This window comes from Corvus hawaiiensis, chromosome 11 (genome assembly GCF_020740725.1).
Source record: "Corvus hawaiiensis isolate bCorHaw1 chromosome 11, bCorHaw1.pri.cur, whole genome shotgun sequence".
NCBI classification, from domain to species: domain Eukaryota; kingdom Metazoa; phylum Chordata; class Aves; order Passeriformes; family Corvidae; genus Corvus; species Corvus hawaiiensis.
The window spans coordinates 16,820,673-16,840,243 of record NC_063223.1 but is presented as its reverse complement, the minus strand read 5'-3'; the positions used below and the strand labels follow the sequence as shown (position 1 = coordinate 16,840,243).

General features: G+C 40.2%; 2 protein-coding genes across 3 annotated transcripts; both read right to left on the bottom strand.

Annotated features, from left to right (window-relative positions):
* Positions 1–1,962: 1,962 nt before the first annotated feature.
* ACTR8 (actin related protein 8) lies at positions 1,963–10,485 on the bottom strand. Its single transcript, XM_048315684.1, has 13 exons — positions 10,299–10,485; positions 9,960–10,130; positions 9,038–9,148; positions 8,667–8,771; positions 7,835–8,008; positions 7,204–7,297; positions 6,271–6,403; positions 5,776–5,929; positions 5,153–5,248; positions 4,466–4,606; positions 3,779–4,043; positions 3,321–3,484; positions 1,963–2,673 (listed from the first exon to the last, which is right to left on the bottom strand). Exons 1-13 carry the CDS (start codon positions 10,419–10,421, stop codon positions 2,530–2,532), a joined length of 1,875 nt encoding a protein of 624 aa, XP_048171641.1. The 5' UTR covers positions 10,422–10,485; the 3' UTR covers positions 1,963–2,529.
* A 1,649-nt stretch (positions 10,486–12,134) lies between these two features.
* Positions 12,135–15,797, bottom strand: SELENOK (selenoprotein K). 2 transcript variants are annotated; one of them, XM_048315685.1, is made up of 5 exons: positions 15,702–15,797; positions 15,060–15,150; positions 14,254–14,334; positions 13,554–13,646; positions 12,135–12,418 (listed from the first exon to the last, which is right to left on the bottom strand). In XM_048315685.1, the coding sequence occupies exons 1-5, from the start codon at positions 15,718–15,720 to the stop codon at positions 12,415–12,417; spliced, it is 288 nt and encodes a 95-aa protein (XP_048171642.1). In that variant the 5' UTR covers positions 15,721–15,797; the 3' UTR covers positions 12,135–12,414. The 2 variants fall into 2 exon arrangements, with proteins under 2 accessions (XP_048171642.1, XP_048171643.1); XM_048315686.1 differs by lacking the exon at positions 12,135–12,418 and having other exon boundaries at positions 13,550–13,646.
* Between the last annotated feature and the right edge of the window lie 3,774 nt (positions 15,798–19,571).

Sequence of the window (19,571 nt, the reverse complement as noted above, 5' to 3'; positions counted from 1 at the left end):
TGTATAAGAGTATAGAAGTTTCATGAAGTAAGAGAGTAATTTCAGCAGTTAAGTGGGGTAGATGTAGAGGACAAAACTCTTAATTGTGTTCATTGTTTTGAATGTGAAGAAATAGTTTTTCACTTCAGTGTAAGGGCTCCTGCAGGTGTTCAGTATTTCATGGGTTTGCTGACTAGAAATTGGTGATGATATCTTATCCCTCTGTTACTGAATAAATCATACACATGGCTTTTAAATAGAAATTTTGAGAATTCTGTGCAGGTGAATTTGCTATTTTTTAATGCATGGATACTTGAATATTTATAATTCTTGAGTCAGAATTCACTGCAAACTAGACTGAAATTACTCATTGTTTTCTGTTGCATTATTTATCATGCATTTTCTGCAGATTTTCTCCTGTATGTTTGCAAAAAATCCAGGAAAAATAAATGTTTTCGTTATACAGATATTTGAATGTTAAAATCCTGTTAAGATGCAGATGATTTTGGTCTTAGGTGACTTTATGTATACTGGCCTTGGCAAATTTTAAAACTTCTCTTAAGTTTTATGCTTATTAGAGTAATGCTGCACTTCAGGAATTAGTTATTTTGTAGCTCTTGCTCAGGGTAAAACTCTAAACAAAAAGGAAGAGAGGAGATATGATGACTGATGAGACACGACATTGCAGGGGGAGGTACATTCCGGTAATATAGGAGGAGTTGGTAGGGAGCAGATTCAGACAGTTTCTTTCAAAGTAGGGAAGAACATTAAGTAAACCAGTCAACAACTCCAATGGCGATGATTAACCATTTTGAACTGCTCTTTAGCACACTTTCTATGTATGGACATTGGAAACGATAATTTCAATAATTCTGTGTGCATTTTCTCTAAAGTCTAATAAAATACACATAAATGAATCCAAAAATACCATATATTGATAAGTATTATTATAATAACAGAAGATAGCTTTGACAGACTTGTTTCAAAGAGTTTTTTTTCTCTTTTAGAGCTCCTCACTATCAATTCAGTTGGCAGATTTGAGTGTTTTCCCCTTGCTGCTCTACTCGTGACTGTGTCTTAACACTGTCCCTGCCCTGGCTCCGTGGGGTCCCGTGTGCCCCACAGAAGCACGGGTGGGTTCGGTGTTATAGCCGGTAGCAAAGAGTCGAGAAGGGTGCTTGCGTGCGTTCCGGCAGGAGCATTTATTGCTGCTACACTGTCGAAGGTTGCAGAGGCAAATACGAACATGATCCCGAAAGTCACAGTTTTGTCCGGGGGCGGGGAAAAGGCAGGACCAGGGAACGGGGACCAATGGGGAAGCTCTGGGGGAGTGACGAGAGGCAGAGGCCGACAGCCAACCGGGGAATCCAAACTGGGATAGATGAACACAACAGAACGTGCGTCCTGGGAGAAGCCTTTCTGGTCACCCTAACATGAAGTGGTTCCTGTGGTACTAGGGACTTGTCTTACTGAAAACTCTGTCCCTTGTAATGTATGTTCACTGGCCACCAGTGTCTCATTGCCGCAGCAGCTCGTGCCATCTCAGACTGAGAGAGAGTTCTCACCTTCTTGAGCTTTTATATCCTGTTGAGTTTTGCTGCAAACATCCTCTTATATAAGATCATGTAGAAAAGAATGCCTTTTAGGTATTCTTGCATTAGGAATGCTTTCAAGTATGTTCAGAAAGCTACAGTTCAGTATTTCAGTTCAAACCAGTCCTGTGCTTTTGAAGGCACCTGCCCAACCAAACCAGGTTTGGTTGGTGTTGCAGGGTGGTTGAGGAGTGCAGCCATGGTGCCTGCAGATGGAATGAAACTGGAAAATGTGCTGGCTGTAAAAAATTGCAGCTAGGTCTTTTGGGTGTATTGTAGTGGTTTTTGCATAACAGACAAAAAAGTGGACTCTACAATGGATAATGAAAAGCTAACAAGAGGTTTTGATGATAAGTATAGGGCAAGAAAGAAATACTCAGCTTCCAAATTCTTGTGTTTCCACTGAGTAAAATAATTTATTACATAAGTAAAATACTAACAGTGACTGTAGTTTTAGTTCTTCATTTCACTTTTACCCTAATGATCACTTATATAACAACTTCATCTCCTGGTAACATTAGAGTAGGAATCAGAATATTACGTTAAACCCACAGCTGCACTCTTCAGCTGTTACTCCTGTGTACATGTTTCTGGAATGAATCTTGGCTTAACATCTGTCACATCATATTTTATACCTTAAGTTCCTACATTGTGCAATTTTAATATACAAAACCTGTATAATATAAATATAGTTACTCTGGAGATGACAGTGATACTCTGTATGCAGAATTCAATGCATACAATTCAAAAGATGAAGGGTAGCTTAAGTCAAGTGCATTCAGGAAGATTTTTGTTTATTTACAACACTTCCAGAAAAATCTCAGTTGAAGTTAATATTAATAAAATACAAAAAATATATATCAGCAGAAGATCAATTCACGTGCACTGGAAAAAAAAGGGCATTTAGGGAAAGGAATCTTCAGTGGAGTTCCTACAGGTTCCTCTGTAGCCACCTCCATTACCACACAAAGGCAGCTCGCTCCCGTAACATCCTGACCCCAAAACGCTGCCATTCCCTCTGGTATATCCACAGCTCCTGAGTTGTGTCCAGACAGGCCAAAACTGCACCTCCTTTCCAGGCAATTAAACGTGGATCCATATCCTAAATTCAAAACACAGATTGCACACAATCATTGGTCTCATTTTGCATAGTACTCTAGTTGTATCCTACTTTTTCCCCACAGTATTCACCAGTTAGGATCTGGCAGGGCAGGGGAGGAGAAAAGTTTTTCAGTATTATCCAGGAAAAAATAGTGAGATAAAAATATTTAACTGATATTCAAGATGCTTTGAGAAGTCACTTTTTTTTTTTTTTAAGATGCCTTCTAGGCATGTCATGAAAATCTTGCCTTCAGTAATGGAGGCTCTGAAATAGATGCAAATATATTTACAAGTTTTGCCTGATTAATGCCAAATGAAAATTGCTCTCAATGCCTGTTTTTCTATTATCTTGATAGTACTAAAAAACAAAAAATCACAATTTCTTGCTGAGGAGACAGGTTGGTTACCTTCATGGGCCAGTACTAACTGCTTCTTTAAGAACACGGCCTTTAGCTAACAAACACTTCAGTGATCTGTACCAGTAACACTCTTGCTATGCCTCTAACTGGCCACTGCTATAAGCTGAAAGCTCCCTTAAATCTCAGATATGCAACTACTCTGGGATTTTGAAATAATTTTTTTCTTTTAATCTTTCAAAGATTTCAACCAATCATAGTTTACTAACCACTTAGCTCTCAGTTAAGTTACCTTAGGCCTTGTGATGACTTCAACATTTTCAACGACTCTTCTGAAAGACGGGGGCATTTTGTTGAGAATTCGGTGCTGAAGAAACTCTTGAGCTTTATGAAACATAAGGCCTCCTCCCACTACTAAGATGGAACTGTACATCTTCTTTTTTGTATCATCAGATGCTGGAATTAATGGATATATAGAAATACCTCTGTTTTTTAAGCTTAATATGGCCTGTATTTGTAATACAATTAATTTAGTGCAAGTCAAAGCAGATAGAAACTGATGTTTCTCTCTTCCTTGGAGATACAAAATATGTATCTTGAGAAACATATCAAAGATGCAAGCATAAGAAACAGTATAGCTCCTCTCAAGGTGATAAAACCTACTGACACATTTTTCTTTGGTGAAGTACAAGAGTTAAATAAATCCACCCTGAGGCGTATTTTACAGACTTGTACAAATGTAATTCTTACCACAGCAGTCGATACTATGAAGGATGGCTTTGTCCAGACCCAAGGCTTTGCCTTCAAACTGAGAAATAGCAGTTTTCCTGGACATGTGTGCAGTTAAAGGTTCCTCTGAATCATTGCCAGGTATCATACAGTCAGCCTGGGAAGATCCCAGTTCCACTTCTTGTGGGTAGATCCTCTCCGAAATGTCTGAGGATTGGCCTCTCAATTCTCCCTCAAATGCCCCAGGCTTTGACATAGATTTTCTGTCAGCTGTAGCTTTTGAAGACTTAAAAGTGAGAAAACAAGTTGAAATATGAAAAATGTAAAAAGATCTTCAGCAGGTTACAGAACAGTACAAAGACTTAACTAAGCACCATTGTACTTCCCTTCACCTTTTTGCACAGCAAGGTTAAGCCCTGAATTATTATCTCATCTAATCTTCATTTCAATCCTCACGTTCTAAGTAAGGGCTTATTTTGAACTCCATCAGATTAATCAATCCCATAATATGAAGCCTTCTTAGACTTTAAAAATGCACACTTCTAATTACAGAATTGTTTAGGCACCTGTAACTACTTACTTTAAATTCATTCTTTGATACTTTTGACCCAGGTAACAAACTTTAGTTTCTGAGATGAGCTAATGAGTCCTCATTTTATTCCCCAATTAAATGACAGTTAATGAAAAATAAAACCAGCAATCACACACCTGCTCCTGCTTACTTTGTGTGGCCAGCAGATAATGTTCATCATGAGGATCCTCAGGGTCACCTTGTGACCTGTGCTGCAAAATTGTCATTTTTTGTCCAACAATTCCAAAAGTTGCTGGGTAAAAGAGAGCCATTGGTGCCTGAAGAGAGATTTGGCATGGGTTTACTAGTTTTCCTTCTTTTGGCATTTAGTACAGGAAAAAGATGAGTCTTGTTCTATTTTTCTCACAATTCAAAATTAAACAGAGGTGGTTTTTTTCCAGGTAGTTTTTAAAATACAAGTGTCTTCTGTTTTTTATAATTAAAAAAAATCCTAACAAACACACAAGTTTCTTTAGAGATTTTAGCATTGTATGATAAGTAAGTATTCAAATGCAGTTTGTTACAAAATTAGAAAATTCAATGTGAGCTGAAAACTTGCAAAATTAACATTAATGCTTTGCACTTGAAGGATAATTATCATACTTAGATGAAGCAACAACCATTCTGGCTAAAGCTACTTAGAAAGTCTTGTGCATCCACCGGTGCTGCATTAGGCCCACTCATACATACAGAAATTAATTTTATCTACCAGCATAATTTAAGAACAATCTATAAATCACGTGGGCTTAGTAGCACTGGACTGATACAAAGTGAGGCTCTGAGTCTGAATGTTTAATATACTTGTAATTTAAATTTAAAATCACCTGTAATTTTTCATCACCTAATCTGAACTGGTACAACAAAGCTGGAGAATCTGGATGCCGAATTTGGAACTCATGATCTTGTAATCCAGAAATATCCTAAGGTCAGAAACAATGGAAACAAAAAAATTGTATATTTTATATTTATCAAGCTGCATAATCTATTTAAACTGCAGAAAACAACAGAAAGTAACAAAACTCTCTTCTAACCATGGATTTTATTTACCTATTCTTGAGTTTTTTAAAGTCTTTTCCATGTAGTATGATCTGCCAGACAACTTTCTACATGCCTAAGCCTCTACAATGAGGGTTTTGCAGGAAGAAGAGACCTGCTGGCAGATCTTACAGAACTGAAGTTGAAAACCAGCAAATATGTAATTATTATTAGCTTCTTTCAGCAATAAGAACAAAGAAATTATCTTTCTAAGGGCTGGGATTCCTTTCAGCTAGAGGAAAAATAAACCAAGTTACAAACATTTCAAGTCTGAAGTTTCTACAGCTTTTGCCAGTATTCTACTGAATAAAATATTTACAATCAACTTGGATTCACAAAAAGGCTCCCCAGAGTAACATTCTGTAGAAGAAAAAAAAATTACTTGGAGAACACACTATTTTCCCCTTCTCACCTGATCTAGATGACAAAATGTCTCCTTTAGGTGCTGAAGTAGTAGGCAATCCAACTTATTAGTTAGCTGGCAGTCTCTATATGGGAATCCTGCTCGTTGCATAAGCCAATAAAAACACCTTGACACATCAGATCCTCCATATGCAAGGCACAGCCTAAAGCACAGAGAAGAAAAAGATCTTTTTATGTAGTTGCTGAAATACTGGCTGATTGCAGTGATAGACAAAGGAATGCTAGGAAGATTTTAGACATACTGGGATTATGACTTTCACGGAGTTTGCAGAACACAGTATTAGCTCTGATCAGTTCTGCATGTTCTCTTCTTTTAAAGATCTAAGAATTCTTTAAGGTTCATATTGCAACAGTTAACCCTGTTAAATGCTTCAGAGTAGAAAAAACCTCCTGTGTTTATAAAAATTTTGTCTCCTTTTAAAAGTCAAATCCTTGGTAAGCAAATAAGTCCATGATTCTAATAATTCTGCACACTCTAAGGCACCTGGTGTTGCGGTGGGAAACACCATCTTCAACACAGCAAACACTTGTCTTCTGATCTCCCACATCTACAATACATGCACTGCTTAAACCGCTTCCAAAGGTGGCACAGACAGACTCCTGATGTACAATAATTCCTAGCAATATGAGAAAAAATTGTATTAAACTCATGCCAAACTTTACAGTAATGCTGCTGACATTTAAAGGACATTTTAATGTCTTTTAAAGAACTACAAATAGCCTGACTCTGCAGTGAAAGCCTGTATATTTAGTGAAGATGGGGTGGGGGTACTTAGAGATTTTTTTGTTGGCTAAGGCTTTAAAAGTCCTGAAAAAAGATAAGAGCAGGGTCAAGTGATCCTGTTTCTGTAAGATTAAAGGTACTGTCTTCAAATTTTAACTATTTTTTTAATCTGGTAGTGCAGGGTCTTGGCTATCAGACGTACATGAAGTGTTTTCTAATTTTTTTCTAGTTTTAATCAAATGGCACTACTACTAGCATTTCAGATATGGTCTTTAAGTAGTTATAAAGTAAGGTGCAATTTCATCCTCTGTTCTCCTTTCAATCCACCTTTACAGAGTACGTTTCTATCACAAGCCCACATTTAACCCTGGGAAGTACCACAGGTTCCAGTCTGTTCTTCCAGACAATCACACATTTTAGAAATACGTAAGAAATCAGACTGTTGCTACTTTTACCTCAGCTGAATGAGAAACCCACAGTGGGAATGCACAACAGCAAACCAAAAAACTTGGTTTAGTATTAGCCAACCATTTTGCCCCTTTAATAGAGACAGTAAATATGTGACTGGCAAAAGATGAGGGTGCTAGTCCCAGCCAACCTGGGATAGATGAGCAAAAATGTGCCTTAAAAGAAAAAAAAAAAGAAATCTTTATGCAATTAATCATTAAGCACTTGCTTCATTATGGTTTTTACCTGAGAAGCCCATCTTCATTAGGATCATATTTACCAGTTCTTTCACGTGCTGTTTATTATAGATGTCTGGAATTAGTAAAATGCATCTGTAGTACTGAAGACAAGAACAGTAAATTAAAGCCAGCTCTTAAATAAAGTTTGATATACAACTTACTAAAAAAAAAAAAAAAAAAAAAAAATCAAGATTTTAGGAAAGGGGAAGGTTTTTAATACTTCAAGAAGTGTGTTCACAGTAAGTGCCAAGAGTCTATAGCCATTAAAATGTTTAAAAGTACATCAGACATGAGACAAACACCTACTTGGCAAGGATAAATAATTATACAAGTATTAGGCAACCCTTCCCCAGGTGCCTCCTTTACAGTCAACAAAAAAAACCCAAACAAAGACTACGATTGTGAAACGTCTATAATGGGATTTTTAAACATTGTTGTTAGAAGTTCTAAAACCAATTTTTATCTGGACAAAATTCCAGATGAAGTCTTGGGAACCATGCTTACCAGCAGAAAGAATGTATGTGTTAAGAAAAGGACCAGTAAGAGGCTACCAATAACAGCAGCTGCTTCTCTTTTACAGTAACACTTACAGAAGTGGATACAGCCCACACCACACAAATGTGCTGTTCACAGCTCACCTTTAGATCTTTCAATGGTATTTCCAGGTATTTTTGTATTGCATGTGACCATATAACTTCAAGGTCTGCCAATACTGCAGTGAGGGAGCCACCAGGTCCTGCGTGGAGATTCAACTGCCCTCTTCTAATGGGCCAATGTATATTATAAGAATCTAATGGATTAACATACAGTGCCTGAAAATAAGAGATTACATTCTGTGCATTGCTTTTCCCCATAAAATAGTAACAAAATGAGTAACAAATACTGGGAAAAAAAGTATTTCAGAAACAGATATAAGAAGACACTGCAGAACTCAGACTGATGTAACAGCAATACAGTGGATTTCTTTGTGACAGGGCTTGATTATAAACCATTAAAATAAAAAGACAGCAAATACATTGTTTAAATTGTTTGAATGTTCTTACCCACAGACATCTACCAAACATAAAGGTGTATTTTCCCATTACCTTGTATTAGAAACTAAAATAATTTGAACACTTTGAAGCCCACAAATATCAAGTTACTCAGCAGCAATTCCATGTAGTGATACTTTTATCAGTTTATAGCCTTTTCTCTGAATTATGGCATATGGGGAAAGTTCTCATCTACTCCCTGCAGAAACCCTGATTTATAGGAGCAAGGGATCCAAGATGCCTGTTAAGCAAATGGGGGAAACCCTCTCATCCTGCTGAATGATAGCAAATACTCAATTACTCCCCAGTAAAGTTTCTCAGCTTTGCTGGGTTAGCCTTACACGTGCTTCAGTACATACTAACTTACAGCAAACTGTTACTGATGACATGGAGGCATTAAAACACATGAAGCCTCATTCAGCAGGAAAATCAATCTTACCTCTTCTCCTACCAAAAATTCAGGATGATTTGATGTGTTTGTCCACTTGGCCCCAGAGCTGTGATCCAAAATGGCAGGCCTCATCTGTCTGTTATATGACCTGGCCTGAAATGTAACCAAACCGAATCCTGTTGATAAATATTTTACTGGTCGCTTTTTACGCATGGAAGAAAAAGGAAACACCCCTTTGAACCCAGCCCTTAAGGAAACATTTAAAATCTTAATTTTCTCACATTTTCAGAGTTAGGTAACACAATAGCACTATCCACATTTGGTCTATAAAGGGTATCTATTCTTGTCCACTGAAGCATAGGATCACACCCAAGGACTGTATGAATGAACAATTTAGTAAGATCTTAAGAATGAGTTACCTGATCAGGTGACACCGGTATGCGCCTGGCTCCATTTGACATCTTTTTGGACCATATTGCTTGGTCCACCATTTTAAGGCCATTTTGTCTCTGTTCAGTACTTTCAGGTTTCTAAGGAAAACCCCAAATAGTCAATGTAAATACTTTCCAACCATATGTCTGTATACTGGTAATACTGAAACTCTTATGAAACAACGAAATCTTTACAGTGGTTGATTGTAGAAAGATGTTTGTACAATGCAAAATGGACTTATTTTTAAGGAAACTTTTCTTTTAACTGCTTTTAGTGGCTGCTGGACTTCAACTCTAGTGAGGTGCTCAGGCCATTATCTGAAAAAAATATTCCCATATAGAGACTGCCAGCTAAAGAAATATGAAATAAGAGCAAAAATGTTTAAATAGATCTCAATTATTTAAAGGTGAGTTGATAATTTAATATTAGAGACGTTAATTTGATTTTTACAGATTCAGATTACATGTAAAATTATTATATATATTTTTTGTCCAGGCTGGACTAAAATTACTTGCTGTTTTACCCAACTCACAAACTAACTAGTAACCAACAAATTCACAAACAGTGATCTGATTCTAATCCTGCAGTTGGCATTCCATCAGAAGAAATACTGAGTGTGGTACCAGACCATAGCACAGGGAAATCAACATGTACAAACCCTTTTAGATTTAGTTCATTGCAAACAAATCAAACACAAACATAGACTGGTGCAAGCCTACTGACTTCAGTAGGTGGCATCTACAGTCCTGAAAAGGGTGAAAAAAGTTTGACTGGAGATGTATTCTCCTCTGGAAAGATATGAAGGATGAGAGGGACATATGCACCACACAACAAACCAAACCGCCTCAGGAACAGGCGACGAACAGGCGGATTTTGGCGAGGCGGGGCCGTGCCCGGAGGCGCGCTTACATTGAGGCCGTCCCTGAGGAGCCAGCTGTCCCTGTAGGCCGCCTGGCCCTGCTGCTTGTGCCGCCGCGCGATCACGTGCGGGATGCCCGCGGGCAGCGTGTCCGTGGCCCGCCCGAGCCGCAGGGTGGTCGAGCCGGGGTGGATCACCACGATGAAGTTGCTCTGTATTTGCTGAAAGCAGCACGGAGTCAGACCGAGTCCTCACCACCACCCGGAGCCCTCCCGGCGCTTCCACAGCCCCCTCCGCAGGCCTTTAAAAGGCCGAGCCCGGGCCGGGCCCGCCCCAGCGGGGAGGGAGCAGCGCCCAAGCAGCCGCCGCTCGCCGCCGCCGGGCCTCACCTCCTGCAGGGACTCGGGCACGGCGGCGGGGACGATGGGCCGCTTCACGCCGCGCTGTTCGCGCTCCCGGTCGCGCTCCTTGTCCTTGCCGTTCTCCGCCTCGCCTTTCTCCGCCTGGGTCATGCTCCGGCCGGACGGAAGCCGCGTCCGCTGGGGCCGAGCGGCGCCGCGCCCAGCGCGGGGCGGAAGCGGGCGGGCCCTGGCCCGGCACCGCCCCTCGAGCAGGTACCGTGCGGGGCTCGGCGGCTCCGGGGCGCTGCCGAGGCTGGTCCGGCTCGCAGCGGAGGATGGGGTCGTGCCCCGGCGCTGAGGGGCAGCACGGAGAGCCTGGGGAGCAGCCCTGCCGCTGCTGCGGGTCTGATGGAGCACCAGCCAAACGTTGTCAGCTGGGCTGGTACTGCTGGTGCGGCTGCAGGAGGGAGGATACAGCCCTCCAACAGCTTAAAATACTCCTCTATAAAAAGGCCGTAGTATAGCTGGAGTACGTGGTACAGCTGTAAAGAGCTAACGATAGTCAGCCTCCCTGTTTGTCGGCAGCGAGTTCCTTTATGAACTGTGGGTTCATAAAATGGGATGTTTGACTGGAGCTGGGCGCGATGTGGTTTTTAAAGGCTAAAAGTTGCTGTTACATAGCCAAGTCTAAAAGACGCAAACTTTGTGTTAGGTATGTATGGCAGGAGTGAGAGCTGCTGGAGTGGCTTGCTAATGGGGTGGCATTGTTGATTAATTTCCGGCTAACGAGTGTTAAGGAATACATTCAGTGCAGGGAGCCCGGGGTGCAGCCGCACTTTGAGCGGCTCGTTGAGCTCCGCGGGACCGGAGCCCCAGGTGAGAGGCCGTGAGCTGCCAACCCTTTGCACAGCAGAGGGCCCGTGGACCTGCGGCACAGCCAGGTGAGCGGACCCACACACATGACAGCAGCCCCTGAGCCCCAGGCTTTCCCATGCTTACACCGAGGGCATAAAAGCCCAGGGGTTTCTTTGTTCGAGGTCCCTCCTTGGAGGCACCAGCTGTTATTTACTTATTGCACTAAGATTAAATTATTTTAAGGATTTGGACGTCAGATACTCTGCTTTGAGAAACCTGGGGTTGAGCTGGTAAGGAAACCTGGTCTGACTGTGAGCGTGGCACCTGGATGGTCAGACAGGAAAATTTCCTTAACAAGACATTATAAGGAGGCGTAAGTAAAAAATTTGCAGTGGCATGGTGTAGAAAGTAATTTAATCTCGATTCTTGTCAGCTTATTTTTTGTCAAATAGATGCAGCACTCTTTAAGCAAAAAAATCCCTAAACCCATAAACCCCAAATGAACTCCAAGAACAGTAAGAAACTCCCATCCTGAAAAGGGGTATATTAAATGATAGTTACTATTTGAAAAAAAATAACTATTCTGAGATAGCTGTCAATATTTGACTATTTTTTTCTTGTAATAAAAACAAGACCTAATTTTATTGTAAGAAACCCCCAGAATTTGTACAGTAAATAGGTTTATACATTTCAGTAAGTTTATAGTGGAGAATGAAGCTGTTCCAAGAGGTGTTTCTGTTATAAAACCCATTATGGGCCTTAACGAAGCCAGGGTTGTAAAATGAAGCAATTTGTTAACTGCATTTTTAGAGTGCTTTTAGAGTATCATTAATACAATGAAAATATAACAAAGTACAGAGTGTTTGTCCTGAGAAAGTGAATACAAAACCTCTTGGGAAGTGCCACTTTGACTCTTGAGGGACCATCTGTATCAACTATAAATACGTATTTGTTCTCATCTGAACAGCAAAAGGCTTATTGTACTTCAGATTTTTTCAGTTTATAAAAATGATGAGAAAATCAGCCTTGTGACAAGCCAAATATAATTTACTTATTACTTTGCAACTACAGTAAAATGTTCAGAAACTATACAAAGACTTTAGACAGTAAACATGTATTTAATAAAACTGTGGTTCAGTTACACTGGATCCTTGACGAAGGAGTTCCCAGTACAACTTCATTAATCTGCTTCTACCACAGAACAGTTTCCAGTCAGGCATACACATCCCCATTTGGTCCACCACTAAACTCTTCTTCTTCTTTTCATCTGGCAGATGTGTATGCTTGTGCCTGCCTCTTCAGCAGGCGTTTACCTAGGAGATAAAGTAATTACAGTACATTTAAAGACAGGGCCTTTATTTGTGAGATAAAATTAAGTAAAAAATTTAAAATAATATTGTTTGTAATTTAGCTAAATGAGACATGCTAAAGACTTGGTAACTTTATTCTTGAGCAGGTTACACATTGCTGTGATTATGCAAAAGCCATCTCCGAAGTCTTTGCTGGCCTTGTGTCTACTCAACAAGAAAAAAAGGCCACAATGTTTTTCTCCCATTTGGAAGAAGCTTATCCTTGTTCTAATGAACTGAAATACTGGTGTATGTGTTTTCTGGAATATGAACTTTTTCCTACCAGATTTACAGGTATTAACCACCTGCATGGGTTTTTTTTTCCTTGTAACTTTTATTATAGTAACAGTGGGAGTGACTGATGATAAACAAGGATTGTTCACTTAAGTCTTAAAGTAAATTAAACTGTTCTGTAAATACACTGAGTGTCAGATGTAACTCCCACCAGCCAAGCTAATTAATAAAACAGAATTAAAGTTCAGGCAGCTGTAAGAAATTTAAAAACCGGGACTTCTACCTCTATTTTTAAGTAATTCTGATTTTTACACTTTACTGGAATTCAAGATTTGCATGGCTTTATAATTGTAACAGGGGAAAAAAAAAACATTTTTACTAAGCTGTTTAACAACCTTATTTTTTTCCTTCTTTTCTGTTGAGAAGTATTGATTTTAAACAAAAAACCTTGCATGTCATATGACAACTATTAGAAATGCAAACAAAGTTTCAGTTTCTACCGATCTGGACAGGACTTTAAATAAGCGGCCAAAGAAAATTTAAAGCTATAAATTACTTATCAGCTGTGCTCAAAAATTTTTGCCACCCTTTGTCTATCAACTTCTGTGCAATTAAAAGTGAAAGCCCACCGTTCCTAAGCCAAAATCCTTTTTAACATCCCTTCCCCCTGCTTTTTCTCCCTTCTCTCCTTTACTGGAAGTATCTTTGATTCTTTGATTACTGAATAACTTTGATTATTTTCCTGTTTTGGTAACTTCTGCAACAGGAGGACAAAGCACTCCGTTCTACCTTAACCCTGAATTATCACTGCTATTAAAAAAACCTCCAAACCCTTCAAAGCAGGATACAGCAGATTTGGAATTACCTTCCTCATCCACCTCCAGCCATTGGTGGTGGACTGGGGCCTCCACCCCAGTGATTTATTCGGCCCATCCTACGGCGAGGATGTGCTGGAGGCCTGAAAAGAAAGGAATTCTATTGTCATTAAACTTTTCAACTAGAAATAGAATAAAACTGTCTCTAAATGTCAGTAGTGAGAAAGTCTGAACCTCTGAAAAAGTTGAGTTTCACCTGACAAGTTGTAAGAAAACCCCACTTTCATGAAAATTCTCTTCTGCACTGTTCTCATTACTGCTGTGTGATGTGAGAAGGCTACAGATGACTGATGCTTTTACACAGTCCTACAACACACTTAGGCTGTAGTGTTTATAGAAATCATACCCCCATAACAAAGTGTTTTGCTTTATCTGTAGGTAATGTAATACAAGAAATGACTGAACTAATGCAAGTCAAATGCTGAGTATAAGCGTGTCTAAGAAAAGAAGAATTTTAACAAAGATATCTCTTGTCTACTAGGCAGGTTTCAAAAATAAGTTTCAGAGAGTGTTAGTCTGTACTGCTATTGCAACTATCCAAAGCTGTGTATTATCAACAGCATTGCAAATAAACATTTTAGCCTTCCTGCACAACCCAATTCAATGCAAATCCCAACTGTAATCTACTCAGATTCATGTCACTTTGCTGAGATAGGGGGAAAAAAACTGGTGTGAATATGAAAAAAATACCCTCTTCCATCATTGTATCCTGAATAGGAGGAAGATGTGTAGCCTCTTCTTCTCAAATCTGGTTGAATAATGCTCTGGAAACTGAAAAATCAAAACAAGGATTAGGTGAATTGATAGCTAGATACAGTTTTTGACTTTTTTGATTGGAAGATAAGAAATGGCCTGAAAAACAGTAAGTAGTGTTCAGGAATGAACAGTGTATCTTCTCAATATCAATCTTGGTAATTTGTCTTCTCCATATGAAACTAAAATCTGAAATAATTCCAAATTATAGTGAGGGCTAAACTATAAAATCTAGTTTTCTTGTTAATATGCAAGAGATACATAAAGTATAAACATGTAACTGAAATAATTAAGAACTGCTGAATACATTACAAGAACTTTTCTGTTTATTAATGGTCTTTGATCTGGGGCCATAAATTTTTGTTTACTTCTATGTGATTACTTTTACATAGCCAGAATCTATTGTCACCAGTAGAAATTCTCCAAACAGCTTAATTATTTGATCAGCTAGTAGATGCTGTTTAACAAAAGTGTATGCTTTTCCTTTTGCAGTATCAAAACAGATGAAACGTAAAAAAACTCATTTGAACTGCCAGTAAATTAGTGTCACTTTTCATGCACTTTTTGTTAGGTATACCGTGCTTAATAAACAAAACCACATGGTCGTAGTAAAGCATTTATATATACGGAATGTTAAAGAGTAAATATAACATTTTTATTGTTGTATTACTGATGGCATTGAGTAACTTCCACGTATAGCAAATCTAAAATGAAGCTCACCAAAAGAATTAACTTCTACTTACAACAGGACAACAAAATCTGCTATCGACCAGAAGAAATCTGTTATAGATGACAAACTCCAGGGGGCCCGACTCTGGTTATCCAAAACTTGTCCTGTAACACATCCAGATACAAAACATCCAGTGACGTTCAGTGTGTGACATTGTACAGTAAATTACATAAAAACATATCTGCCGAGTCCAGAATTTGCAGCTGGGACGGAGAAACTGCACTTCGTGGCGGCGAGTTTCATTTTCTGCAGGTTATTGCTCAAGTACTTGAACTAAAGGGGTCACCACCGGCACACGGGCTCTGTGTCCAGGAAACCTACAGAAAGCACCAGCGCAGCGTCTGATTCCCCGTTAGCGGTAAAGTGCTGCTCTGTGACTCTCCCGGTGTCTGCAGCCCGCACTTGGACTCCTCCAAGTCCCTCAGTACGGTTTAGAAGCAGACGAGGCTCGGCCGCAGGCCGCAGGGCAGCGCGGGGTGACGCGACACCGGCAGCGGGCGGACCCTACCGGGCTGTCCCGGCAGCGGCGGCGCTGGGGGGCCGCGCTCTGCGCAGCGCGGGCCCGCTGCCCCCTCGGTCGGTGCCCAGCCCCCGGCCCGGCCCCTCAGCGTTGGAGATGCGCACCACGGCCGCCCCGGCCCCCCCGGCCCCTCACCGTTGGAGATGTACACCATGGCTGCCCGCCGGCCCGGCCCGGCCCCGTCCCTGCGCCTGCGCGGCCTCCGCGCGCATGGGCAACGGGGCCGGTGACGGAGGCCCTGGCGGAGGAGTGGACGCTGCGCCCGGGCCGGAGCGGCAGCGCCCGCGGGGCTGTGGCGGGGCTGGGTGGCGCTTGGAGCCCTCGGCCCTCGGTTCCATGTTCTCTCGCCACAGGGCAAGGGCGTGCAGCCCCTGAGGTTAACGAGGTCCCCCTCAGCACCGCCTGTTATCGAGGGGTCCCTGTCAGCAGCCCTGTTAATAAAGTTTTCTCTCGGCACCCCGGTTAAGGGGGGATCCCCCACAGCACCCGCTGGTATTAACGCGGTTCCTCTCAGTACCCGTTAACGAGGAATCCCCCTCCGAGCCCTCAGCAGCCGCGGCGGGGCCGGCCTGAGGCGGGCGGGGCTCAGGTGGGACGGCTCCTCCCTCATAGCGGGCGGTTCTGGCTCACTCTGAAATGCATTTCTTTTAGTGGTTCCAGCGCTGTCGGAGCTTCTCTGCTGCGTTGAGCAAGAGTAAGAGGAGTTGGAATAGTCTGTCAGTTGCATAAAAACTAAGTGTCCTTAGTCGCCTTCTGCAGTAATGATAGAAATATGACCAAGTGCAGAGATGATTTAACACTTCTCTCCAAAGGGAACTTTTGCTCCCTGTATTTAATGACAAGTATGTGGCTATGTATTTTCACATTGTGTTCATGGGAATGTTCAAACCAAAGTCGGGCATTTGTTTTCATTTATTTTATTTTTATAAAAACCTTGCCCTGCAAACAGTGGCTAGCATTCCTTCTCTGGGAGAATAGATGCTTGTAAAATTTGGAGTAACTATATAGCTTTATAGGCAAATTGAATATAATACCTTCTCTCTGTTAGTTTTTAAGCTAAGCTAATAGAGAAAGGATGTTTAATTCTGATATGAAACAGTGGTAAAAATTAATGTAAAAACAGTTTAAAACTTCCTTTGCAACAGCTGTGTTTTCCTAATAATGATGAGGTAAAGTCCTTTGCTAAGAGGGGCATACCAGAAGAGCTTTTTCTGAAGTTGAAATTGTAATACAGTGTCTCTGAGAGTGTAGTTGTCCCCCAGTAAAGAAATTGTTTGCAACTGGCAGGTGTTTATAAATGTTCAATGTTTGTAAATAAACTCTTGCAAACAACTGAAAGCAGCTGTGAAAGAAAAGTATCTGTAACAAGGTGTCTAAAACAAATGTTTATCATTATTGTAAGAGCCGGATAATCTGCAACTCAATAAATGGTGCAATGCAAAAGTGTTAAGAAGATAGTGGTGAATAGTGCGAAATGGGCATAAACACAGACAGTATGCTAAAATAATCCAGGGACACCACTTATATACTTCTTGCTTTCCAAATGACAGAAAAACCCCAAACCCAAGCAACAAACAAGATGATTAGTGAGTTCTTCGGGTGCTTTTTTTTTTGTGTTTGTTTGGGGCTTTAAAAAGTAAAATAAAGTGTGAGCTACTCTTGGTTTGTTTAGTAACAGTGATAAATATTTTTTCAGTGCTCTAAGATTATATAATTAAAATGCAAATTTTCTCTGTGAACTGTACTTTAAGTGAATGAAACTAAAGAAGTATCCTTTTTAAACTAAGAGTACTGGTGTGTGTGTATTCCTAACCATTTTATTTTTCCAAGAAGGGATGTCCAGGTACCTAACAACGGCAGAATAACCAACCATTGTATAAAATGATACATGAAAATGTCAGTGTTTGTAACTGTCCTTAAAGCACTAACATATGCATTGTTAATTAATTTATTTCCGCATTTAGCTTTTAGATAATGTGACGTTTGTAAGGGAGGGTTAAAAATCAATGGTAGCATTGCATTATCAACCTGATTATCGGCCTGTCCTTGGGTCAGGAACTGAGTAGAGAGGAGGAATGGGAAAAGAGCTCTCCCTGTGCAGCTGCAGTTTGTGGTAGAGTTGGGACAGCAGGTGTGGCATAAGATGTGGTAGAGCCTCATTCCTGGGAATGCCTTGGCTCTGGTGTCCTACTCAGCCCCACCTTTGCCTCCAGCCTGGGGCTGGGAAGTTCAGAGAATCAAGGGGCTCTGCACCTCTGCTTATTGAACAGTAGGAGAGGCTGTTTTGAGAGTCAGCAGCAGAAACACAAACCAGCTGGGTGCCCTTGTGAAGGTGGGTGCTGTGAGCAGAGGTGTGTAAGAGCTGAGTTACCACAAGTGCTGTTTGGAAGCTGGGGAGCTGTGATTATTTGACAATAGGCCAAGGAAATATTTGTGCAATGCCATGAAGAGTAGCGTGGACCATACATTAAGATAAGTAATTGAAAAAGACCAGTGTTTTGTTACATTTACATTTTTTAGTGCCTTCTGAACTATCAATGAGATACCTTCTTATTTTAGGTGGTGTATTTTTTTTTATGCTCTGTTCCAGGTATAGATTGATATATTTTGATTCCTTGTGAACTGTGTTTGCATACCGATAGCTAACTACCCCTGTCTGAGCAACATGTTACTGTGCTTTAGCAATACTTTCTATTTTTTCATGAAAAGTAAAAAAAACATGGGTCAGCTATTTTGATAGCATTTTCTATACTGAGGGATGACCTTTTAGTTGAGGTGCAAGAGAACTGAAAAGTGGTGTGCATAGAGAAATGGTGATACAGCATGAAGAGTGCTTGTCCTCTCTAAAATTTATACGATGTGTGACTGTAGACTTTTTAAGAGAAAATAATTCTGAATTGGAAGCTGAGTAGTTCTGAATTGGCCCTGCCCTGAGGAGGATTTGAATTATACTGATCACATTCAATAGCAGAAATAGAAAAGACACTTTTTCTTTGTGACTGCTCTATAGTTATTTCACATAGTGATTATCATGTTGCACCAGCACACAATTAAAATGGAAACATTCAAAATTTAATTTGGACTCAAATTATTAATAAAAGAGCTGATTGTTATGTAATATTTGTTTTATGCACACAAAATTAATAGTGTATGTCTTAGAGTGAGAAGGTCTTCTAAACACATTACAAATGTAGAATGTTTATTGCAACATAAACATAAAACCCAGAGGATATTTCACAGGATTCTATTTTTTAACTGCTTCTATAAGAAAAACTTAAATAACTTGGTGGAAGAGCTGATTCTTGGAACTAAATTGTGTTGATTTAATAGCAGAATTTTCAATAGAATTTACGTGTTCAAGTAGCTTCAGTTTTGAATAATTGATTGAAAACCTAAATTTTTTGTGCTCTCGTGCTCCAGATAGAGATATCTTTAACTCAAAGCCCACAATACATGAATATATCTTGTGCAGATTTCATCTGGAAGATACGTTTTGCAAAATCAGCAGCTCTGATCCTGGCATAAAATCAGGTCAAGTACATAAGCACATAATGCTGTGAACTATTTTTTCCCCTGGCTGGGACAGAGACTAGATGTTCTACTAGCAGAATTTGTCTGCAAATTGTTTGTTTATACAATTTCTTGAGATCTGAATAACAAACATGAAGAGGCTTTAGTTCACATTTATTACAGTTAAGAGTTTGAAAGCAAATATATGCTGGAGGAATGCCAGAGGATTGCCTTGTGCTTTTATAATTCTTTAGATAACAACATATCCTTATATACAAAAAGCCATAACTGTCTGTGTTACATATTCTTAACAACAAAGTCTTTGTCTCTCAGTAGAATGAATTGGTGGCCCTCAATTTAAAGTCGTATGAGAGTCTAGAAAGAAACTTCCCCACTCTACGCAGGGTGAATTGTGCTGCATTTAATGTTCGGGCGGAGAAAGAGCAGGTTCGGTACGTGGTGAAAATATCTGAGCTGAGTGAGGAAACACCCGCG

Bases quoted from the DNA above. Each gene is read 5' to 3' on its own strand.
- ACTR8 (XM_048315684.1), bottom strand. From the start codon at position 10,421: ATGACCCAGGCGGAGAAAGGCGAGGCGGAGAACGGCAAGGACAAGGAG. The intron at 7,298-7,834 runs GTGAGCTGTGAA...TCTTGTCTTCAG, and splicing joins TACCATTGAAAGATCTAAAG to TACTACAGATGCATTTTACT. The intron at 4,607-5,152 runs GTGATTTTAAAT...ATCTCTCTTCAG, and splicing joins TAGGTGATGAAAAATTACAG to GCACCAATGGCTCTCTTTTA.